Raw genomic sequence first — 23,986 nt, 5'->3', positions numbered from 1 at the left:
GGCCGGGGACACAGCAGGGTCCATGCAAAGGAGGCAGATGGGCCAGAGAGCCCCAACCCACCCTCCTCTCAAGGAGTTTCAAAGCAGGGTCTCTAACCCTCACTCCCAGCTCAGAGCCGGATCCGGGGGTTTTACTGCATTTCATGCCTGTTCCCCCCGACCCGACGCCGCTCGGCTCCCACTCCTGCTCCCACACCCGTCGAGGGGGTGGCTGAGTCCCAGCGTCAGGGACAAATGCGGCTCCGTGGCACCTGGCTTGCGCCGGTGTCTGAGAACAGAGTTTTATCCCAGCGGCCCCTTGGGACGGGGACACGCGAAACGGAGGAAGCCAAGTTTGGCTCTCCAGGCCCCGGCCGGCCGGCAGAACAAACCTTTCATGGCACAAGAGACGGCCCTGGGATCGGGCCTCCCGGACACGTGGGGTCCCACGTGGCCAGTGCTGCAGACCCTTTCCCAGGGAGACCCACGTGCCCAGGGGGTGCTCAACCCGCTTTCAAGCGCCGCACACGGCAAGCCCACACTCCCTGCCCTGCCAGTGACAACGGGCGCATCTCTCCACCCACGAGCCAGCGGGACCAGATCCCACCGAACACGGACACGGGCAGGTTTGCTCCCTCCTGCAAGCATCGGCTGCCTAATCCCCGAAGGAGCCCCCGAGACGGAGTCTCTGGGCCGGGGGAGCCAGCCGAGGATTTCAAGGGTCACATTTCTGCTAAGAATCCCCTGGGACCAGGCTGGAGAAGAAGCGTAGCTGGGAACCGAACCCTCGGCCCACAGTCGAGAAGGCCAGCGCCTTAACTCACGTGGCCCCTTTGCTCTCTGTGCCACAAGGCACCAGCCACGTCCTAACCTCCCCCCGACTGGAACCAGGCCACGAATGGCTGCCCGGCATAGCTCCTCCTCCCGAAGACGGCGGGGTATCCTGGGGCAGGTGCAAAACCCACGCGCAACGCTACCGGCCTACCCCCGGGCTGGCGTGGGACACACTCCGCACCCGAGGAGGAGTCTTCGCTGGAAGCGGAGGACCACGGGAGCATGACGCTCAGAACCTCGCGGCGGTGGGGCCAGGGAGCTGGCGGGGGGCTAGTTACCTCAGAAGGTCCAAGATCTGGAGAGAGCACTGCATAGTCCCCAGCACCACGAACTCCTCGGTGAGGCACAGGGCCGTGACCTGCTCGTCCAGCGGCACGGAGGAGAGATGCTTCCCGTTCACAGAGTACAGGTGCAGGGCAAATTTATCCTTCAAGGAGACAGAGGAGCAGGGCCTCGGTGGCGTGTCATGGGGGTGGGGCACTCGCCTTTCACGAACCCACCCGTCTGGCCGGCTGCGGGGTCCTGCACTGCCTCCGGCCAAGTCCCACCGCCTAGTGTGAAATCACAACCCCCAGCAGGGCCCATCCCCACGCTCTGTCTCAGTCTGAGCATGGTGCCTCCAGGGCCTCTCCTCCCGGAGACAGGTTCTTGCCCCCGACTACGGTGTTACCCCGAGTTCATCACAGTCATAGAATCACAGGGCACCTCGAGAATCACTGAGTCCAGTCCCCTGCCCTCGCGGCAGGACCCAGCACCATCTAGACCATCCCTGACGGGTGTCTGTCCAACCTGCTCTTCAATATCTCCAGTGATAGAGACTCCACAACCCCCCTAGGCAATTTATTCCAGTGTTTAACCACCCTGACGGGGAGGAAGTTTTTCCTAATGTCCAACCTGAACTTCCCTTGCTGCAGTTTAAGCCCATTGCTTCTTGTTCTATCCTCAGAGGCCAAGGAGAACAGTTGTTCTTTCTCCTCCTTGTAATATCCTTTTAGATACCTGAAAACTGCTCTCATGTCCCCTCCCAGTCCTCTCTCTTCCAAACTAAACAAGCCCAGTTCCTTAAGCCTTCCCTCATAGCTCATGTTCTCTAGACCTTTCATCATTTTGACTGCTCTTCTCTGGACCCTCTCCAATTTCTCCACATCCTTCTTGAAATGTGGGGCCCAGAACTGGACACAATACTCCAACTGAGGCCTAACCAGCACAGAGTAGAGCGGAAGAACGACTTCTCGTGTCTTGCTCACAACACTCCTGTGAATGCATCGCAGAATCATGTTGGCTTTTTTTTGCAACAGTGTCACGCGGTTGATTCCTATTTAGCTTGTGATCCACTCTGACCCCTAGATCCCTTTCTGCTGTACTCCTTCCTAGGCAGTCGCTTCCCATTCTGTATGGCTGTGTCTAGACTGGCAAGTTTTTCCGCAAAAGCAGCTGCTTTTGTGGAAAAACTTGCCAGCTGTCTACACTGGCTGCTTGAATTTCCACAAGAACACAGAGGGTACGTCTACACTACAGCGCTAGTTCGAACTAACTTAGTTCGAATTAGTTAATTCGAACTAAGCTAGTTCGAACTAACGCATCTAGAACTAAAAACTAGTTCGAACTAGCGTTTTGCTAGTTCGAACTAGTAAGTCCACATTGAGTGGACTCTGAACAGGGCTTAATGATGGCCGGAAGCAGTGCCGGCAGGGCATAAAAGGAGGACTTAGAGCATGGAGATACTGTCTCAGGCTAGCCGAGGGCTGCGCTTAAAGGGTCCCGACCCCCACCCCGGACACACAGTTCTAAGGGGTGCCCCGCTTGCAAAGAAGTTCTGGCTTGGAGTGCCCTGAGTGCCCACACTGGGCACATCACACCACTCGGCCATCAGCCCGGCTGCACTTGCCGCAGGCTGCCATCTGGGGAGAGGGAGTAATTGGGGGGCTGCAGGAGAGCTTCCACCCCCAGAAGCCCGCAGAGCCAGCCCAGTCCTCCCCATCGGGGGCTCGTACCCCATTCCTCCCTCACCTCCTTCCACTTACCCTTCCCTAGCCCCCCTTCTTATTGATGTACAAAATAAAGATAACGTTTCTTCCAACATTGACTCTGTCTTTATTGAAAAAAACTGGGGGAGACTGGGAAAAGGAGGTGGGAGAGGGGAAGAGAAAGGCTGGGAGAGGGGAGGGCAACTAACATGATCAGGGGTTGGGAACAGGTCCCAGATGAAGAGAGGCTACAGAGACTGGGACTGTTCAGCTTAGAAAAGAGGAGACGGAGGGGGGACAGGATAGAGGTCTCTAAAAGCAGGGGTTGGGTGGAGAGGGTGCATTCAGAAAAGTTCTTCATGAGTTCCCATAAAGAAGGACTAGAGGACACCAAAGGAAAGGAATGGGTATCAGGCTTGAAACTAGTAAGAGAAAGTTGTTCTTCTTGACAAAGCAAATAGTTAACCTGTGGAACTCCTTGCTGCAGGAGGCTGTGAAGGCTAGAACTAGAACAGAGTTTAAAGGGAAGTGAGATCAAGTCATGGAGGTTGGGTCCATGGAGTCCTATTAGCCAGAGGGTAGGAGTGGTGTCCCTGCCCAAAGTTTGTGGAAGGCTGGAGAGGGATGGCACGAGACAAATGGCTTGGTCATTGTCTTCGGTCCATCCCCTCCAGGGTCCCTAGGGTTGGCCGCTGTGGGCAGACAGGCTACTGGGCTAGATGGACCTTTGGTCTGACCCAGGACGGCCATTGTAAGCTCAGGGCTCAGTGTCGGGGGTCTCAGTGGACCCCCTTGATTTTCATGCACACCTGGTCCTGGGTGGCCAGGCTGGCAGCTCTCCTGCCCTAGACGGCCACTTTCCTGTGCCTAGTGCGGAGATCGTGGACGAGGTCCACGATGTCCGCACTAGCCCAGGAAGGTGCCCGCCTCTTGCGGTCCAGGGCAAGCTCCCGGGAGCCGCCAGCCTGGTCCCGGCAAGAGGGGGTGGGCTGGGGGGCATCGGGTGGGTGGCTCTGTGCCGTGCCAGGTGCAGGGTCTGCTAGCTGGGTGCTGGCAGGCTTGCACCTGGCACGGGCACCGTAGCCAGCCCGTGCCCCTTTAAGGGGTCCGGGGCCGGGAGGGGGGCATAGAGTTTCCCTGGTGTTGGCCAGAGTGGCCACCAGGGAAACCTGGGGAGGGCTAGCCTCCCACTAGTTCGAACTAAAGGGCTACACAGCCCTTAGTTCGAACTAGCTAGTTCGAACTAGGCGTTAGTCCTCGTAAAATGAGGTTTACCTAGTTCGAACTAAGCGCTCCGCTAGTTCGATTCAAATTCGAACTAGCGGAGCGCTAGTGTAGCGCATAGGAAAGTTAGTTCGAACTAACGTCCGTTAGTTCGAACTAACTTTCTAGTGTAGACATACCCGGACTTCCTACTGTAAGAAATCAGTGCTTCTTGTGGAAATACTATGCTGCTTCCGTTCAGGCAAAAGTCCCTTTTGCACAAAGCTTTTGTGCAAAAGGGCCAATGTAGACAGCTCAGATTTGTTTTGTGTAAAAAAGCCCCAATGGCGAAAATGGCGATCGGGGCTTTTTTGCGGAAAAGTGCGTCTAGATTAGCATGGATGCTTTTCCACAAAAAGTGCTTTTGCGGAAAAGCGTCTGTGCCAATCTAGACACTTTTTTCCTCAAATGCTTTTAACGAAAAATGTTTCCGTTAAAAAAATTTGAGGATCATCATGCCAGTCTAGACGTAGCCAGTGTGTAAAACTGATTGTTCCTTCCCAAGTGGAGCACTTTGCATTTTTCCTTATTAAACTTCATCCTGTTTACCTCAGACCCTTTCTCCAGCCTGTCCAGATCATTTTGAATTATGACCCCCTCCTCCAAAGCACTTGCAACCCCTTCCAGCTTGGTACCGTCTGCAAATTTAAGAAGCGTCCTCTCTATGCCCTCATCTAAATCGTTGACGAAAATATTGAACAGAACCGGCCCCAAAATGGAGCCCTGAGGCACCCCACTTGTTATGCCCTTCCAGCACGTCTGTGATTAATAGCTACTTTCACACTAGCACCCCACACAGAGCTCTCCGTGGTGTTTCCGCTCCCTTAGCCAGCCAGCCAGCCAGCCACTCAGTCTTCCCCTCTTCAGGGCTTCAGAGACACTGAGCTGACACGGCTCCTGCAGCTCCTTTTATAGGGCCTTTCTTGCCCCTGATTGGCCGGTTCCACCACAGCCACTCTAGCCTCCTGGAGGACTTGTCTATGGCCTTTTTTTTTTTTCTGGGGCAGGCTGTGGCAGGACCACAGGGCCTCTGGCAGGGGGCCTCAGGGCCTGGTCCACCCTGCCACAGGGAGCCACTAACATCAGTAATCGACATCATTTCCCCTGTCCACTCCTGCTCTAGGAAGTGGCTGGGTGAACGGCAGTGGGGGTGGGCACAGCACGGCCTCTCCATGACTCCCCATTCAGACAGGCCTAGGTTTTACCTTGTAGGGCAACGCCAGCCATCAGCAAGGCCTCTGCACTGCCTGCATCGGCCGTGGGGCGGGCATGTCCCACCCAAGCCCCCTGGGGATACATGTGAGGGGGTAAAAACCAGTTTCCTCCTTCGTAGCAGGGCTGGAAGTGAACAATCTCCCCTTTCTGAGGCGCGAGCAAACTCCTGCCTCCGCAGCCCCACAGGGCGGAGACTCAGGATGTACTCGTGTAGTGGATTAACCGATAAGCAAAAGCTCACAGAGGTTAATGCTATAGACCACAGGCATTCCCCATCCCCCCGCAGTACATTTTTTAGCAGGCTGGTCAGCAGCCCAGCTCAGTCTTGGCTCACGCTGGGTCTGGGACCTACCCCCGCTGCGGCTCTGCATTTCAAGTGTATTGGGAGGCGGCAGGCAGCCTGGCTCAGTTCCAGCTCGCACCGGGTCTGGGAGCACAGACCCCCCCACCCCTAGACAGGGGCTGCTGCCTCTTTATTAGAGGCAGCAACACAGGGTGACAGGCAGCCAGTCCATGAGGGAAACTGGTTTTTAAACTGGCTCCCCTCATGGACCAGCTCCCAACCTGGCACCTCACACTGCTGCCTCTGATCTGTGGAGTGGCTGGGGGCTCCTCAGGAGTGGGGCAGGAGCGCAGTGGCTGCTGGCCCCGCCCCTGGGGACTATCGAATCGTCGAGTAACCGATAAGAATTCCTGAAGTTATCGACAATTCAATTCACCGAGATTTAACATCCCTAGCGGAGACGCCATTTTTAAGACTAGTGCTGCGCTTTTCACGGACCAGCCAAATCCCGAACGCGACCAGACGGGCAGAAAAGCCACAGGCCCCAGCGCACGCTGCACTTAGCTCCGAGGGAGCGAGGGCGCTGCATCGAGGCGCTGGCTCGCGGTGCTGCCATCACGTGGATCGACAAAGCCATTAGAACCGGAGCAGTGGCCGTGCCCGGGCGAACCAGCCGCCCCTGTCCTCCAGGACCCTTTGTGCTCATTTTCTCCAGGGCAGACGCAAGTTCTCCGTTTCCCTCGGCACATCTACAGCCACACGGCCGCCTCGAGGGACCCTCCCAGGTTAGGTGTGAAACCAGGGCCTGCCTAGATTGCAGTTAATAAGCTGCCGCTGGCTTGCGGGGGCTGGACTAAGAGCCTGTTTGAGAAGGGGTAGATGTTTGGGCTGGACCTGATGAGGTGGGAGGGTCCCTGAATGTCTACACCACAATTAAACAGCCCTTAGCCCAAGCCGAGTGGCACAGGCCAGCCACAGGCATCCAACTGAGCCCTAAACGGGATCTGAGCGTCTCCGGAGGCATCTCAGCTTTCAAGTACCTAAAAGGGCACTTTTAGGAGGAGGAGGCCAGGAGAGGAAAGAAAAATTATTCACCTCAACCCCTGAGGACAGGACTAGAAGCAATGGGCTTAAATTGCAAGAAGGGAGGTTTAGGTTGGACTTTAGGAAAAACTTTCTGCCTGTCAGGGTGGTCAAACACTGGAATAAATTGCCCAGGGAGGTTGTGGAATCCCCATCTCTGGGGATATTTAAGAGCAGGCTGGACAGACATCGAGTAGGGATGATCTAGACGGTGCTTGGCCCTGCCCGGAGGGGTGGGGGAGAAGGGGACAGGACTTGACCTCTGGAGGTCCGTCCCAGCTCTGTGATTCTATAGCAAATGGGAAAGGTGTGTGTGTGTGGTGGGTGTGCGGTGGAACAGCGCTCCCTGCTGGGTGCTGGGTGGGCTGTTCCTACCAAAGGGATAAGGTCTCCGTGATGTCTATTAGGGATCATAATGCAGCTGCTGCTGACCTGCTCCGAGGCGCGGCGCCACCGCTGCACCCTGACGGGTTGGGGAGCGTGTCTGCGACGCCCGGTCTTGCCCGCAGGGGGCGTCCGACGGGGAAAGGCCACGCCCGGCCTGGCCCACTCACCTTCAGGGCGGCTCGCCCCGCCACGGTGGTCTGGACGACGATCTGCCCCTCCGGGCCCACGGCGAGGTTTGCCACGGTGGCGGGCAGCGAGCTCTCGCAGGGCGGTCTGATGGACGTCATGAACTGGCCCCGGCGGATGGTGTGGACGATGATGGTGCCGTCCTGCCAGAACGACAAGGCCTTTCGACTGTCACCGTGGCAACGGGGCGCTGTGCTCCCATTTGCCACCATGGGCACTGCGTGCCTAATCCCCCTGGGCCTCTGAAAACCCCAGCCTTATTCTCCACCTGTCCCGAGGATGCTGGACCACTGCCCTTCCAGCTGGGTCAAGGCTCCATCTCATCGCCGCCGGGCAGGTTTCCGGTTGTTCTCCCCCCGGCCTCCCACAAAGAGGGGTCCTGGGAGCAAGACAAACACCCCCAAAGCTGGACAAACTCCCGGACACTGGCGAGGTGGAGCCAGGACAGGCCAGGGTGCCGCCAAGTCCTGCAGGAAGCTCCAATGCCCCAGTCACGCCCCAGGACGCTGGCACCTATCACCAGCCCAAATACAGGGAGCTGTAGGTGGCCTCGGACCCCTGCAGAGGGGCAGCAGGCAGAGACCCACAGCTAGTCACAAAGCAGTCACTCCCCTGCGCTCATAGTGTCTGCCTAGGGAGGAAAGTCCACGCGTAAATAGGACTGACAGAGCGGGTAAGGGTGGGAGACCCTGGAGCTGTGTGTACAGGCGGGGTGCTGAGACTGCCCCAAACTGTAAAGCTCGGATGTGACCGAAACCACTTCAAGCCAGGGGGTGCGGCAGCCCCCCCCATTCCAGCACCTCTGGACGAGACGATAAAATGGCCCAGGGAGAAATGGAGGGATTTTTGCCTAGGTGGGTAACACCGGTCTCCCCTCTTGGCTTCGCTCCAAAGGCAAAGTGACACCCGCTTTCTTACACCAAGTCACCCACAACTGGCCAGGAGGGAGGCGGGGAGGTTGGGTGTCAATAATTCGCTGTGAGAGACGGAAGGCAAAACCGGGCACACTGCCTGTTGGCCCCCAAACTCACAGCCGCGTTTTCACCCACCCGTTTGTTTGCCTGGTAAATCGGGGTCCCCTGGGCAGTAAGAGAAGGATTCGGGGGGTTCACTGTTGCACTAGAAGCACAGAGACCAAGCCGGGGCGGTGATCTTTTACTGGACTGACGTCTGCCGGGCTCTGTGTAAACGGGGCTCTCCCCAAACCAGGAGGTGGGCGAGGGGACAGGCTCTCGGCTAACCATGGGCCCTCCCCACACTGCACACCCAGAAGGAACGTTGAAATGTACAAGCACGGGACTGACTCTGGACTCATCCCCGAGTTGGCTGGGAAAGGGCGAGATCCCTGCTCATAACGGGGGCTCCTATTAAGCGGGGATCCCGAAAGAAACCTCAACACCTGGGAGAGGGGCAGGGGGGAAGCCATTTGTTGTGCCACAGCGCCACCCGCTGGCTGCCGGTGGCAGCGAGTCAGAGAAAACAGCGGCTCTGTTCCAAATCAGCGCACGGCCCCGCTACGAAGCCCCGAAAGCAGAATATATAAAGCGCCCCGGGGAACCCCCAAACTGATCCGAGCCCTGTGAAAGCTGCTGGAACCCCTGGCCGAGGGACGCCTGCTTCCAGGGCTGAAGCCGGGGCAGATTTCATGTCAGACTGGATTTCCCTTTGGCTCTGTAATACGTGCAGCTGTCGGGTGCCTGGCTCTCCCGTAGCTCAGACTAGAGGAACTGGCAGTATGGCCGGCCAGGCCCAGCGGATCAGCCGTAGCAGAGCCAACTGGGGCCTTGGACTCATGCTAGCGGAATCCTCTCCTACGTAATCCCGGCCCGATGGACCAGCACACGTCTGGCCTCCTGGGAGCAGCCCCGGAAGGGGGACTGTGGTAGGCCAGTGGTGGGCAAGCAGTGGCCGATAGGGACTCTACGGGCATCCCAGGAGACATAGGTTAGATAACTGTCTATCAGGGATGGTCTAGACAGTACTGGGCCCTGCCGTGAGGGCAGGGGACTGGACTCAATGACCTCTCGAGGTCCCTCCCAGTTCTAGTATCCAGCCATGGTTACCAGCCATGTAGATTCCAGCCATGTAGATTCTTCCCTCCCGGGATTACTAAAGGGACACATACACACAGCTAAATCTCCACCATTACACCGTTACCCATGCTGGGGAGGAGCGGGGAGGGAGGTGCTGGTACTCTAGGGGAAAAGTTGTTGAGCAAAAAAAAATAAAAAAAAAAACGTGTGGGGCCGGCATTGCCCTTTTAAGAGATGCAGCTCCTTTAAGACACGCAGCCCAGCCAGTTGTCGGACATTTGCGTACAGAGGTGCTGGGACGCTCTGTTCTTTCCAGGTACGCTCTGACCGGAGGTGCCGGTCACAAAAAAGCACTGTGCGACAGTCTAAAACTCAAGTAAGCTTTACACTGCAGCGCCTGCAGCCAAACCTCCCCGAGAAGGGGGCCGCCCACCCCCACCCGCCCGGCTCCCGGGAAGGAGCCTTCACTGTGTGTAACCGGCACCATTAACCAATAAGCATCCGCGGGGGGGTGAACTGGTTAGTCATTTACACTCCCACGCCCCTCGCTGATGGCGAGAACCGTGTGCGCCCTCTGCAGCCAACCAAAGTGCCGCTCCGGTTCTCCTGCAAACCCTAGGTACCCCAGCCCAGGTAGCCACACTCTCCTATCCGGGGAGAGCGTCATGGTTACGACAATCCTGCAGCCCGAGGAGATGCAGGAGGGGAGCTCGGGCAGCCCCGTCACTCGCCTCGCTGGCCCATGGCTATGTTGGGCGCTAGAGACACGAGGATTCAAATTGAGTAAAAGAGTCTGGTGACTTGTATTGTCCCCTGGGGCGCCTAGGGGTGCCGTCCCAGCCGGAGGTAACTGCTGCAGCGTACGGGAACGCGGTTAAGGGGTGAGGAGTAACCAAGCATCCTGACCGCAGAGACACCGTTCACGTTACGAACTGATCTGGAAAGAGCCCAGGGTTAGCTCAGTACAGAATGGAGAATGGAGACGTGCCGGAGCCAAGGGGCATATCTAATGGGGCCCAGCTGCCTGGCACCGCAGCAAACTCTTGTTGCACTTCCGCCCTCCCCTCCCCACCACGCAGCAGGTCCCAGCCTCACCTGGGACCCCGACACAGCCATGTCCAGCTCGGTGTTGATGGCCACGCACGTGACCTCGGCGTCGTGGCCGTACAGGACCTGGACGGGTTTGGGAGCCAGGTTGCTGGAGAACCCTCCCTGGAGAGACACCAGGGGACACGGGTCAGATCCTGAGCCACTGGTCTCCGCGGGGCAGCTGAGGATCTGGCCGGCAAAGGCACAGAGGCAGCAGGCGAGGGGACAGACCTAGCTCAAGGCTGGGGCCGGGAAGCCCCTGGTGCGGCTGGCAAAGCGCAGGCCAAGTGAGGCTGGAGCAGTACACATGGCCTCATTTGCCGGGCCGAGGGGCGAGATACTGCAGGGGCTCCATGCAGGTGGGGAGCGGAGCTCAGAGCCGATTCAGCCGAGCCCGGCACGTTCTTATCCTCGCCGCCAGGAGGCAGCCAGGCCCGGCACAGAACGGCCACAAAGCTAGGAGGGAGGTGCCACCTGTGCTCAGGAGAGGCCGGGGCTGGGCCAGGCATGAGGGGGCTGGCCCTGGTCAGAGCTGGGTGTGGAGGCCCTGGGCTGGCATGGCAGGGGCAGGGCAGGACGGGGCCCGGGCCCAGGGCTGGCTGTTCTGTAGGTCAGGATTGAGGGGCCCTGGCAAAGCTGCGGGGGAGCAGTTCCACACCCCCAGCCAGGTCACCCAAGCGCACCCAGGCTGCTCTCGAAGGCTGGGAAGACCCTCCGGGGCAGGCCGGCTGTCAGCGCCCTCAGAGCACACAGTAGCTTCTCCTCGCCCCGGAGTGAGCCCCAGGGACCAGCCCTCCCCCCTCCCTGCGAGTGAAGTCCCCAGCCGCCCAGGGGCCCCTCGGACACGGCCCCGGGCTACGACGTGGAGCCGGGCCCCCCTCACCTGCTGCAGGACCCGCCAGACCATGCAGGTGGTGTCCCGGGAGCCCGAAATGAGGTAGATTCCGCACAGGTCGAGCGCCAGGCAGGTGACCACATCTGCAAGGAGGGGGAGGGGAGACGAGGCTTCTGAGACGCCGACCCCCGCGGCCCCCACCTCCACCGAGCCCCTTTCCCAGGCCTGTGAGGGCCCCCGGCCTGGTCCCCTTCGCTGGAGTCCCGAGCAGAGCCCGCAGGCCCTGGAGGGGTGGATGCTAGAGACTGCTGGGAGAGCTGGCACCGCGTCTCTCAACCCCCCACGGTCCTCCGGTTGGGGACTCCTCGCCCCAACACAGCGGGGTCCCCCAAGAGACGCGCTGCCAAGGACAAGGGGGGACTGGGCGTCTGCTGGCCGAAGCATTGAGACTCTGCCAGGGTCCTGGTGCCGCCCGCTGGCCCCTGCACGGCTCCTCAGCGGGGCAGAGGGCGGAGGTGCCCGGAGCGCCGGGCCCCTGGAAGGACGGTGCAGGAGCCGCGGCGCGAGTCCCGTACCTATGTGCCTGGCGATGTGCCCGACGACCTTCCCCTTGCTCAGCGCCGTGACCCGCAGGCTGTTGTCCCAGTGCCCCCCGCTGAAGAGCAGCTTCCCGTCGGGCGAGACGGTCAGCGTCCTGGCCGACAGCTCCGCCCCCGGGGCGAAGGGGCCGGAGAGGACGCGCTGGGCCCTGGCGGAGGAGACAGGAGAGGTGAGCGCCGTCAGGACCATGGTGACGGAGCAGCGCCCTGGAGCGCCGCCTGCCCGTTGGCACTCAGCGGCAGCCAGCGCGGCAGAGGGTCCGAAGCAGGGAGCGCCCCCCCCAAGGCATTCAGCCAGGGCTGCCTATGGCCGGAGATCAAGGGACTGGACGAAGAGGAGACCCGGCCAGGGGCTCCAAGGACTGGGCCGTGGGGCTAGGCCAGGAAAGAGCAGGCTGGTCAGGGAGGGTTTGGAGCTGCTGGAAGAAGGGAGGGGGGCTCCGTGGGGATGCCTACGGCACAGGGGAGCGGGTTTGGGGCAGACTCCCCGGGGACCAAGCCTCCCGGCCAGGAGCAGCCAGGCCCGGACTCACTTGGCGTTGGTGACGGTGGGGTCTTTGGTGAAGCTGAAGTAGTTGGAGATGTTCTTGTCGTAGGGCAGCCAGCCGTGGGTCCCCAGCAGGCCATTGGCGCTCACCGTCACCTAGGGAAGGAGAGGAAGGTCCAGACGGGCAGGGTCCCAGCCCCACGCCCGGGAGAGCGCCCCGGGGCGGGCCAGAACCTCACCGTCGCGCCTCGCTCGGCAGGCAAAGCTCTGGCCGGGCAGCAAGGCGACCGCCCCGCCACACTGCGGGATTTCAGGGCGTCGGCGCCAACTACCAGCTGGGTCCGGGCCTCCCTAGTGACCCGAGGCAAATCGCATCGGCAGGGCAAATCACCGCTTCATAAGCCGGCATGGCAGCTCGGAGCAGCCGGAGCCCCGGGCGACGCCGGCCCCCCTACGGGCTCAGGGGCTGGCTGCAGGAAGGAGCGTCCCCCACACGAGTGCTGGAAAGGGGAGAGTGGAAGGCCGGGCTCGGGGTTATGGCCCTGGGCTGGGAGCCAGGTGACCCAGCGGCCAATTCTGCCACTGATCCTCCGTGTGGCCCCAGGCAAGTCCCTTCGATGGCGCCGTGCCTCAGCTGCGGCCCCGCCAGTCGGCCAGCCGCTGTGCTGAGTGCATCGGGCTGACGGGGGAAAGCGGACACCTAACAGAGGTGCCCCCATCGGTGCTGGCTGGGGGGGCTACAGACCCACCGAGCTGAGCCCCTGAATGCACTGCCGACGAGCCCCCCGCCCTCCTACGGCGCTCACCAGCACGTCCGGGGAGCCCTGCGTGATGAAGGAATGGGCCTGGTTCTTGGGGACCACGGCCTGCACCAGCGGGACGCCGTCGCTGATCCCCTGCGGGAGAGAACAGAGCGGATCAGGACCAGGTCGCGCTAGGCGCTGTACAAACCCACAACGGAGTCCCCGCCCCACAGAGCCAGGTAACGGCACGTTCTCCCTGGAACCCTCGTCTGCCCTCCCTCCGTGGCTCCTCTCCGGCTACTGCCCCCCATCTCTCCCCCTCTCGTTCGCCCCCCCCCATGGGGGAGGATTCCCTCGTGCTCTCTCCTGGGGGGCCCCGTGGCCGGGGGAGGAGAGTGCTCACCTCGACGAAGAAGGACTTGAGCTGGTGGAGGTTCTCGAAGACGTCGGGGGAGTAGGTGTCGAGCCGGGCCACCCTGCGGGCGGCGTTTTCGGCTGAGAGGCGCACTGGGTGAGGTTCCTGTCAGGAGGGGAGACGCCAGTGAGCAGGGAGAGGCTGAATCCTCGCCCCGAATGGGATCGCAGGGCCCAGCCCCCCGGGAAGAGAGAGGAAGCAAAGGGCAACCGGCCAAAGGGTACGGGGGGGGGGGGTGGCCCTGCCCTGGCCGGGGGAGGGGACGCTCTGTCCGTAGGGCCTGTCAGGGCACCCCCGGCTCCTGGTACCTTGAGGAGCTGGCAGGGGGTCTGCCCGAAGTTGCTGATGATGCCTTCCAGAGCCTTCCGCTGCGTCTCGTCGGCGATGGCGTCCAGGTCGACGGCCCCTGGGGAGCGAGAGGGGGAAGCAGGGCGGCAGGGAGCCGTGAGCGGCAGGCGCATGCAGGGAACCTGCCCCCAGCCCAGGCCCGGCCCGGCACCTCACCCTCGTAGGTGCAGTAGTAGAAGACGTTGAGCGCCTCGACGGCGGCCGGGCCCCGCTGCTTGTAGCCGAAGATCAGGTCGATCCACTCGTGCAGGTGGGCAGACACGTGTTCCGACTCCTGTGGGGGAGAGGGCGGGGCATTGGGAGCCACAGGGAGCCACGGGCCTGGGCCGCCCATCAGAGCAAGCCCAGGATCTCTGCCCCACAAGTGGGGGGCAATGGAGCAGGGTGCCAGGCAGGCCCTTACCAGCGCTTTCCGGTGCTTGTGGATGAAATCCTCCGGGGACGTCGCCCACTTGGGGAGCACCACGTCGCTCACCTTGTCGTTGGACATCTGCAGGCAGCCCAGGTCGAAGCCTAAGGAACACGACATAGCAGAGGGGCTCACGACCCGCTCCGTCACCTCCCACGGCCCGGGCGGCTCACGACCCGCTCCGCCACCTCCCACGGCCCGGGCGGCTCACGACCCGCTCCGCCACCTCCCACGGCCCGGGCGGCTCACGACCCGCTCCGCCACCTCCCACGGCCCGGGCGGCTCACGACCCGCTCCGCCACCTCCCACGGCCCGGGCGGCTCTCGACCCGCTCCGCCACCTCCCACGGCCCGGGCGGCTCACGACCCGCTCCGCCACCTCCCACGGCCCGGGCGGCTCACGACCCGCTCCGCCACCTCCCACGGCCCGGGCGGCTCACGACCCGCTCCGCCACCTCCCACGGCCCGGGCGGCTCACGACCCGCTCCGCCACCTCCCACGGCCCGGGCGGCTCTCGACCCGCTCCGCCACCTCCCACGGCCCGGGCGGCTCTCGACCCGCTCCGCCACCTCCCACGGCCCGGGCGGCTCACGACCCGCTCCGCCACCTCCCACGGCCCGGGCGGCTCTCGACCCGCTCCGCCACCTCCCACGGCCCGGGCGGCTCTCGACCCGCTCCGCCACCTCCCACGGCCCGGGCGGCTCACGACCCGCTCCGCCACCTCCCACGGCCCGGGCGGCTCACGACCCGCTCCGCCACCTCCCACGGCCCGGGCGGCTCTCGACCCGCTCCGCCACCTCCCACGGCCCGGGCGGCTCTCGACCCGCTCCGCCACCTCCCACGGCCCGGGCGGCTCTCGACCCGCTCCGCCACCTCCCACCGCCTTGGCAGCTCACGACCCGCTCCGCCACCTCCCACCGCCTTGGCGGCTCACGACCCGCTCCGCCACCTCCCACGGCCCGGGCGGCTCACGACCCGCTCCGCCACCTCCCACCGCCTTGGCGGCTCACGACCCGCTCCGCCACCTCCCACCGCCTTGGCGGCTCTCGACCCGCTCCGCCACCTCCCACGGCCCGGGCGGCTCACGACCCGCTCCGCCACCTCCCACCGCCTTGGCGGCTCACGACCCGCTCCGCCACCTCCCACCGCCTTGGCGGCTCACGACCCGCTCTGCCACGTCCCACGGCCCGGGCGGCTCACGACCCGCTCCGCCACCTCCCACGGCACGGGCGGCTCACAACCCGGGCGGCTCAAGACCCGCTCTGCCACCTCCCACGGCCTGGGTGGCTCATGACCCGCTCCACCACATCCCATGACCTGGGTCTGGTTAGAATAGATCAACAGCCTCCCAACCCTGGGGCCAACAGCACTGGATGCTTCAGGGCAGGGTGGCTCACCTGGCTGCCTGCCAGAGGGGTGGGCCCCCATAGATCACACACCAGCCTCCAGCTCCAGGCAGGCCTCCTGGGAGTGCATCCTACATCCCTGCTCTGCGTAGAGCCCAGTAGGGAAGAGCACAGAGCTCTGGGGCATGGAGCCCCCGCCGGCTCAGGCACAACACTGCGCGAGACTGTGAGAGGCCACAGCGGCATGCCAGGGGCCTAGAGACCAGGCCGGGGTGGGGACAATCTGCCTGTGAGTCACCTCTCCGCCCCAGAGAGATCAGCTGAAGTGGAGTCACAGAAGGGGGGGCCTCTCCCCTGGCTCAAGACCCAGGCCGCTCCGGGAACTCCCTTTACCGTTCTGGTTCTCCAAGAAGTCCGTGAAGTAGAAGAACTCGGGGATCAGCTCCTTCACGTCCACCGGGTTCTCCATGCGCGCCTGCCACGCCGCGGGCACCGAGTGAAACTGGCGGTCCGAGCAGTCAAACCTGCGGCAAGAGAGCGAGGTTCAGCCACGTGACGACGGCACTGGACTGGCACGCCGGAGAACTGGAGCTTCAGCGCCGCCACGGAGCACCGGGAGACTCCAGCGAGTCCCTTCCTGCAGCTCCGTAGCCCTGAGATGGCAATGGGCCCCACGGTCCCGCCCCGGGCGCCCAGACGGCCAAGAACACGCCGCGTTTCCTCCGGTCCAGCGGCTCCTGGGTTCCCTTTTGCCACACGGCTGCATCTCTAGGCCTCTTGCTTTCTTCGTGCCGGATAACCCCCCTCGCCCACGATCACCCAGCCCCAGTGGGCCACAGGCCGGCCGCACCCTCGCCCGGCTTCGTCTGAGGCCAGGCCTAGAACTGGCCCTGGGATACATTTTGCAATGAGGGATAAATATCGTCTAATGCAGTGGTCCCCAATGTGTAGTGCCAGCCCTGGGCTCAGGGCGTGAGGGCGGCCTCTACCCCCAGCGCGTGGCACATGCGTGGCCCCAACCCCGGAAGCGCAGCGCGTGAGCGACCCTGCCCCCAGATGCCCGGCATGTGAGCGGCCCTGCCCCATGGCGCCCGGCAGCCACTGAAGGTTGGGGACCACTGGTCTAATGCTTTCACCAGCACGTCACGGCGGTACTGCACCCACTGTACAGTTGGGGAAACCGAGGCACAGGGCGGGGACGGGTTTGCCCAAGAGCAGAGCGAGGAATAAAGCCCCTTCCCTCCTGAGCTCCAGCCCCAGGGCCTTGCCGAGACAGGAAGGAGGGGAGCTCCCTGGGCACCGGGACGGTTTAAGAGCGAGGCACGGGAACGGAGCTCTCGGGGGTGAGTCCGGAGGGGTCTTACCGGCCGCTCTGCAGCTGGATGTGCAGGGTGGTGAAGGGCTCGGTCCGGATCATGTAGTGCATCACCCCCGCCGCGTTGGAGTAGTGGGTGCCGTAGTGGAACTTGTCGATCATGCCCGTGGGGTCCTCAAAGCTCTCGTACCTAGGCACGGACCGGAGCGGAGGATGAGCCGCGGGTGGGAGGGAGGGAATCCCAGCGGGGAGGCAGTGCGGCACTCGCCCCGGCCGGGCTGAGGGGCTGACAGATTGCATCGGGGAGGGCGGAGCCGGCCTGGCCTCACCAGCACACCCCTCCCCGGCCTGGCTGCACCCGGGAAGGGCAGGAGCAACAGTTCTGGAGGCCCGGGGCCTCTCCTGAGCCCCGAGCAAGAGCGCAGAGCAAACTCCCTTCCCCAAGCGCCTCTCGGCCGTCCCAAAGCACGAGACAACCTGACGCACGGCCTCTCGGCACGGGCTGCCCTCGGGAGCTCCTCAGAGCCACGTCTGCTCCCCCCAGGGGCTAACCCCACCACCAGAGCCCTCTGCGCCCCACACAGCTCATGGGGAGCCCCTACCAAGGCCCCTCTGGGATCCCAGCTCCGTCACTCAGAGACGGGAGGCAGCCACGATCCGCCAGCCATGCCTGACTAAGCCTCGGCCGTCCCATGTGCTGGGGTCAGGCCCCTATGTCCAGGCCACATTCTCTAGCCGCTGGGACCCTCCGAGCCCAGCCCCCCGGCCTGCTGCTCTGTGCGAGTCCAAGCGCAGCCCCCCAGGGGCAGCCACTCACTTCTCCTTCACGTCCTTGGCGTGTCTCTCGTTGGCCACCCCGATGGGCTTGGAGAGGTCCCGGAACACGGCCGGGTCGCTCAGGTCCAGCGTCTCGGAGACGTAGTCCTGCAGGACCCAAGGGAACTACGCGGGAGAGAGGCCAGTCAGAGGCTAGCACGCTCCCGACGGGGCCCGGCCTGCTGCGGGGCCTCCACACCCAGGGGAGCGGGCAATGGACCGTCCTCCCCGGAGCACGGGACTGGGGCGGGCCAGGCGGCTCAGAGGGACTGCCAGCCATTCTCCACCCCCCGAGAGAGCCAGAGCAGGCGTCCAGCTGCCGTGGCTGGTCTCTGGGCCGGTGAGGAGGAGCCTGGTGATCGCTGTAGGTTTGTACAGCACCTGGCGCAGAGATGCCCCACCCGGCTGGCCTGCCGGCGCCACCCCACCGCAGCCGCGCAACAGGCTCGCGGTTTAGTCAAGGCCTGCGTCCCGACAGCCGATCCAACGGCTTCCGGCAGGCCCAATGGCAGGCTGGGCGCCGGTCGGCAGCAGCAGCGCCGGGTGCTAGAGCCGGCTGTGAGCAACCTTGCGCCCGCTGGGCTCTCTCGCATTTGGAGAGCCAGTCATTCAGACCTCTGCCAGAGCGCTGCCGAGACCACGCAGGAGCGACCCTGGGAAGGGCGGCCTGGTAATAGCCACACCGGGTTGGGGGAGCCGGGCTCGGCCGAGGGCCCACGCCGCGCCGCCAGCCCCGGGGGGGAGCGCGGGGAACAGGCAAAGCCACGGAAAGTCAGCGGAGGGGCCGCTCTGAGCACACATGTGCCCCGGGCCGTGGCAGACAAGCCGTCTCCGTTCGCCTGCGGCTCCGGCACAGACCCAGGCATCAGCTCTGGAGCGGCTCAAGAAGCGGGCAGGCGGAGGGCAGAGGCAGCGCTCCAACACGGGCGCCAGAGCCAGCTAGAGCGGGGGGACATGCTGTCAGTGGCAGGTGCGAGGCCATGCAAGCGGTAGGGACGGGGGGAAGGAGACCTGCCCCTCGGCTCGTGGCGGGAGGAGTAAAGCCGGGTCCTGGGTCTCTGGGTGGCGGAGCCAGCAGGGCAGGGCTGAGGGGAAGGGCCCGGCGGGCGCGCTCACCACAGGGTACTGAGACAGGTCGTTGTAGGTGCGTCCGGCGATCGTGTTCAGCTGCATCAGGTACTCGAAGTTGGAGATCTCCCTGTAGACCCATTTCTGGGCGAGAGACGGCGGCGCTGAAACAGGCCGTGCAGATGGCGGCGGGGGGAGGGAGAATCGTGGCGGGGGGCCAAGGGGAATCGCGGCGGAGACGGCAGGGGGGGGCCAAGGGGAATCGCGGGAGAGATGTCTGGGGGGGGCCCCCAAGGGGAATCATGGGGGAGACAAAGGGGAATTGTGGAGGGGTGCTGGGGGGCGAAGGGGAATCGTGGGGGGTGCTGGGGGGCAAAGGGGAATCGCGAGGGAATGCTGGGGGGGCCAAGGGGAATCGCGAGGGAATGCTGGGGGGGGCGAAGGGGAATCGTGGGGGGGTGCTGGGGGGCAAAGGGGAATCATGGGGGGCTGCTGGGTGGTGAAGTGGAATCGTAGGGGGGTACTGGGGGGCAAAGGGGAATCGCGGGGGAATGCTGGGGGGGCGAAGGGGAATCGTGGGGGGTGCTGGGGGGCAAAGGGGAATAGTGGGGGGGTGCTGGGGGGCGAAGGGGAATCGCGGGGGGGTGCTGGGGGGCAAAGGGGAATCGCGGGGGAATGCTGGGGGGCGAAGGGGAATCGTGGGGGGGTGCTGGGGGGTGAAGGGGAATCGCGGGGGGGTGCTGGGGGGGTGAAGGGGAATCGCAAGGGAATGCTGGGGGGGCGAAGGGGAATCGTGGGGGGATGCTGGGGGGTGAAGGGGAATCGCGGGGGGGTGCTGGGGGGGTGAAGGGGAATCGCAAGGGAATGCTGGTGGGCGAAGGGGAATCGTGGGGGGATGCTGGGGGGGTGAAGGGGAATCGCGGGGGGGTGCTGGGGGGGTGAAGGGGAATCGCAAGGGAATGCTGGTGGGCGAAGGGGAATCGTGGGGGGATGCTGGGGGGTGAAGGGGAATCGGGAGGGTGCTGGGGGGTGAAGGGGAATCGGGAGGGTGCTGGGGGGTGAAGGGGAATCATAGGAGGGTGCTGGGGGGCAAAGGGGAATCGCGGGGGAATGCTGGGGGGGCGAAGGGGAATCGCGAGGGAATGCTGGGGGAGGCGAAGGGGAATCGGGAGGGTGCTGGGGGGCAAAGGGGAATCATAGGGGGGTGCTGGGGGGGCAAAAGGGAATCACGGGGGAATGCTGGGGGGGCGAAGGGGAATCGCAGGGGAATGCTGGGGTAGGCGAAGGGGAATCGTGGGGGGTGCTGGGGGAGGCGAAGGGGAATCGCAGGGGAATGCTGGGGGAGGCGAAGGGGAATCGTGGGGGGTGCTGGGGGAGGCGAAGGGGAATCGCGGGGAATGCTGGGGGGCGAAGGGGAATCGCAGGGGAATGCTGGGGGAGGCGAAGGGGAATCGTGGGGGGTGCTGGGGGAGGCGAAGGGGAATCGCGAGGGAATCTTGGGGGGCGAAGGGGAATCGTGGGGGGGTGCTGGGGGAGGCGAAGGGGAATCGCGGGGGAATGCTGGGGAGGCGAAGGGGAATCGGGAGGGTGCTGGGGGAGGCGAAGGGGAATCGGGAGGGTGCTGGGGGAGGCGAAGGGGAATCGCGGGGGAATGCTGGGGAGGCGAAGGGGAATCGGGAGGGTGCTGGGGGGCAAAGGGGAATCATAGGCGGGTGCTGGGGGGGCAAAGGGGAATCGGGAGGGTGCTGGGGGGCGAAGGGGAATCATAGGGGGTGCTGGGGGGCCGAAGGGCAATCATAGGGGGGTGCTGGGGGGCAAAGGGGAATCATAGGGGGGTGCTGGGGGGCAAAGGGGAATCATAGGGGGGTGCTGGGGGGGCGAAGGGGAATCGGGAGGGTGCTGGGGGGCAAAGGGGAATCATAGGCGGGTGCTGGGGGGGCAAAGGGGAATCGGGAGGGTGCTGGGGGGCGAAGGGGAATCATAGGGGGGTGCTGGGGGGCCGAAGGGGAATCATAGGGGGGTGCTGGGGGGCAAAGGGGAATCATAGGGGGGTGCTGGGGGGGCAAAGGGGAATCATAGGGGGGTGCTGGGGGGGCGAAGGGGAATCGGGAGGGTGCTGGGGGGCAAAGGGGAATCATAGGGGGGTGCTGGGAGGGCAAAGGGGAATCGGGAGGGTGCTGGGGGGTGAAGGGGAATCATAGGGGGGTGCTGGGGGGTGAAGGGGAATCGGGAGGGTGCTGGGGGGTGAAGGGGAATCATAGGGGCGTGCTGGGGGGTGAAGGGGAATCGGGAGGGTGCTGGGGGGTGAAGGGGAATCATAGGGGCGTGCTGGGGGGCAAAGGGGAATCGCGGGGGAATGCTGGGGGGGCGAAGGGGAATCGTGGGGGAATGCTGGGGGAGGCGAAGGGGAATCGGGAGGGTGCTGGGGGGGCAAAGGGGAATCGTGGGGGGCTGCTGGGGGGGCAAAGGGGAATCGTGGGAGGGTGCTGGGGGGCGAAGGGGAATCGTGGGAGGGTGCTGGGGGGTGAAGGGGAATCATAGAGGGGTGCTGGGGGGGCAAAGGGGAATCGGGAGGATGCTGGGGGGTGAAGGGAAATCATAGGGGGGTGCTGGGGGGGCAAAGGGGAATCGGGAGGGTGCTGGGGGGGCGAAGGGGAATCGGAAGGGTGCTGGGGGGTGAAGGGGAATCATAGGAGGGTGCTGGGGGGGCAAAGGGGAATCGGGAGGGTGCTGGGGGGCAAAGGGGAATCGGGAGGGTGCTGGGGGGTGAAGGGGAATCATAGGAGGGTGCTGGGGGGGCAAAGGGGAATCATAGGGGGGGTGCTGGGGGAGGCGAAGGGGAATCGCGAGGGAATGCTGGGGGAGGCGAAGGGGAATCGGGAGGGTGCTGGGGGGCAAAGGGGAATCATAGGAGGGTGGTGGGGGGGTGAAGGGGAATCGCGAGGGAATGCTGGGGGGTGAAGGGGAATCGTGGGGGGGTGCTGGGGGGGCGAAGGGGAATCGCGGGGGGGTGCTGGGGGGGCGAAGGGGAATCGTGGGGGGGTGCTGGGGGGCAAAGGGGAATCGCAGGGGAATGCTGGGGGAGCGAAGGGGAATCGCGAGGGAATGCTGGGGGAGGCGAAGGGGAATCGGGAGGGTGCTGGGGGGCGAAGGGGAATCGGGAGGGTGCTGGGGGGCAAAGGGGAATCGCGGGGGAATGCTGGGGGAGGCGAAGGGGAATCGTGGGAGGGTGCTGGGGGGTGAAGGGGAATCGGGAGGGTGCTGGGGGCAAAGGGGAATGCTGGGAATGCTGGGGGAGGCGAAGGGGAATCGTGGGAGGGTGCTGGGGGGTGAAGGGGAATCGTGGGGGGTGCTGGGGGGCAAAGGAGAATCGCGAGGGAATGCTGGGGGAGGCGAAGGGGAATCGCGGGGGGGTGCTGGGGGGCGAAGGGGAATCGTGGGGGGGTGCTGGGGGGCAAAGGGGAATCATGGGGGTGCTGGAGGGGCGAAGGGGAATCGTGGGGGGGTGCTGGGGGGCGAAGGGGAATCGTGGGGGGCTGCTGGGGGGCAAAGGGGAATCGGGAGGGTGCTGGGGGGCGAAGGGGAATCGCGGGGGGGTGCTGGGGGGTGAAGGGGAATCGGGAGGGTGCTGGGGGGTGAAGGGGAATCATAGGAGGGTGCTGGGGGGACAAAGGGGAATCATAGGGGGGTGCTGGGGGGGCGAAGGGGAATCGCGAGGGAATGCTGGGGGAGGCGAAGGGGAATCGGGAGGGTGCTGGGGGGAAAGGGGAATCATAGGGGGGTGCTGGGGGGGTGAAGGGGAATCGCGAGGGAATGCTGGGGGGTGAAGGGGAATCGTGAGGGGGTGCTGGGGGGCGAAGGGGAATCGTGGGGGGTGCTGGGGGGCAAAGGGGAATCGCGGGGGGATGCTGGGGGGTGAAGGGGAATCGCGAGGGAATGCTGGGGGAGGCGAAGGGGAATCGGGAGGGTGCTGGGGGGTGAAGGGGAATCGTGAGGGGGTGCTGGGGGGCAAAGGGGAATCGGGAGGGTGCTGGGGGGTGAAGGGGAATCGTGGGGGGGTGCTGGGGGGCAAAGGAGAATCGCGAGGGAATGCTGGGGGAGGCGAAGGGGAATCGCGGGGGGGTGCTGGGGGGCGAAGGGGAATCGTGGGGGGGTGCTGGGGGGCAAAGGGGAATCGCGAGGGAATGCTGGGGGAGGCGAAGGGGAATCGTGGGGGGGTGCTGGGGGGCGAAGGGGAATCGCGAGGGAATGCTGGGGGAGGCGAAGGGGAATCGTGGGGGGTGCTGGGGGGCAAAGGGGAATCGTGGGGAGGTGCTGGGGGGGCAAAGGGGAATCGCGGGGGGGTGCTGGGGGGCGAAGGGGAATCGGGAGGGTGCTGGGGGGCGAAGGGGAATCGTGGGGGGTGCTGGGGGGCAAAGGGGAATCGTGGGGGGTGCTGGGGGGCAAAGGGGAATCGGGAGGGTGCTGGGGGGCGAAGGGGAATCGCGGGGGGTGGGGGGGGTGAAGGGGAATCATAAGGGGGTGCTGGGGGGCAAAGGGGAATCGGGAGGGTGGTGGGGGAGGTGAAGGGGAATCGCGGGGGAATGCTGGGGGGCGAAGGGGAATCGGGGGGGTGCTGGGGGGGCGAAGGAGAATCGGGAGGGTGCTGGGGGAGGTGAAGGGGAATCGCGGGGGAATGCTGGGGGGGGTGAAGGGGAATCGTGGGGGGGTGCTGGGGGGCGAAGGGGAATCGTGGGGGGGTGCTGGTGGGCGAAGGGGAATCGTGGGGGGGGGGGGTGCTGGGGGGCAAAGGGGAATCGGGAGGGTGCTGGGGGGCAAAGGGGAATCATGGGGGGGTGCTGGGGGGGGCGAAGGGGAATCGTGGGGGGTGCTGGGGGGCGAAGGGGAATCGTGGGGGGGTGCTGGGGGGGCGAAGGGGAATCGGGGGGGTGCTGGGGGGCGAAGGGGAATCGGGAGGGTGCTGGGGGGGCAAAGGGGAATCATGGGGGGCTGCTGGGTGGTGAAGGGGAATCGTAGGGGGGTACTGGGGGGCAAAGGGGAATCGCGGGGGAATGCTGGGGGGGCGAAGGGGAATCGTGGGGGGGTGCTGGGGGGGCGAAGGGGAATCGCGGGGGAATGCTGGGGGGCGAAGGGGAATCGTGGGGAGGTGCTGGGGGGGCGAGGGGAATCGCGAGGGAATGCTGGGGGGCAAAGGGGAATCGTGGGGGGGTGCTGGGGGGCGAAGGGGAATCGTGGGGGGTGCTGGGGGGGCGTAGGGGAATCGGGAGAGTGCTGGGGGGGCGAAGGG

General features: G+C 64.4%; 1 protein-coding gene across 4 annotated transcripts in view; it reads right to left on the bottom strand.

Moving 5' to 3' along the window:
- The window catches only part of NBEAL2 (neurobeachin like 2), a 184,664-nt gene that overhangs the window by 5,792 nt on the left and 154,886 nt on the right, over positions 1–23,986 (bottom strand). For all 4 annotated transcript variants that reach the window (XM_089776846.1, XM_089776843.1, XM_089776845.1 and 1 more), the window contains 15 exons: positions 18,748–18,843; positions 17,633–17,757; positions 16,865–17,005; positions 15,894–16,024; positions 14,150–14,259; positions 13,903–14,020; positions 13,707–13,804; positions 13,387–13,503; positions 13,047–13,136; positions 12,287–12,396; positions 11,730–11,902; positions 11,203–11,297; positions 10,326–10,442; positions 7,179–7,340; positions 1,092–1,240 (listed from right to left, as the gene is read on the bottom strand). In XM_089776846.1, coding sequence (XP_089632972.1) covers positions 1,092–1,240; positions 7,179–7,340; positions 10,326–10,442; positions 11,203–11,297; positions 11,730–11,902; positions 12,287–12,396; positions 13,047–13,136; positions 13,387–13,503; positions 13,707–13,804; positions 13,903–14,020; positions 14,150–14,259; positions 15,894–16,024; positions 16,865–17,005; positions 17,633–17,757; positions 18,748–18,843 — 1,832 coding nt within the window. The remainder of the gene's footprint in view (positions 1–1,091; positions 1,241–7,178; positions 7,341–10,325; positions 10,443–11,202; positions 11,298–11,729; positions 11,903–12,286; positions 12,397–13,046; positions 13,137–13,386; positions 13,504–13,706; positions 13,805–13,902; positions 14,021–14,149; positions 14,260–15,893; positions 16,025–16,864; positions 17,006–17,632; positions 17,758–18,747; positions 18,844–23,986) is intronic.

This window comes from Pelodiscus sinensis, chromosome 2, assembly GCF_052426305.1.
Source record: "Pelodiscus sinensis isolate ZL-2025 chromosome 2, ASM5242630v1, whole genome shotgun sequence".
Lineage (NCBI taxonomy): Eukaryota > Metazoa > Chordata > Testudines > Trionychidae > Pelodiscus > Pelodiscus sinensis.
This window is presented reverse-complemented; position numbering and strand designations above follow the sequence as displayed.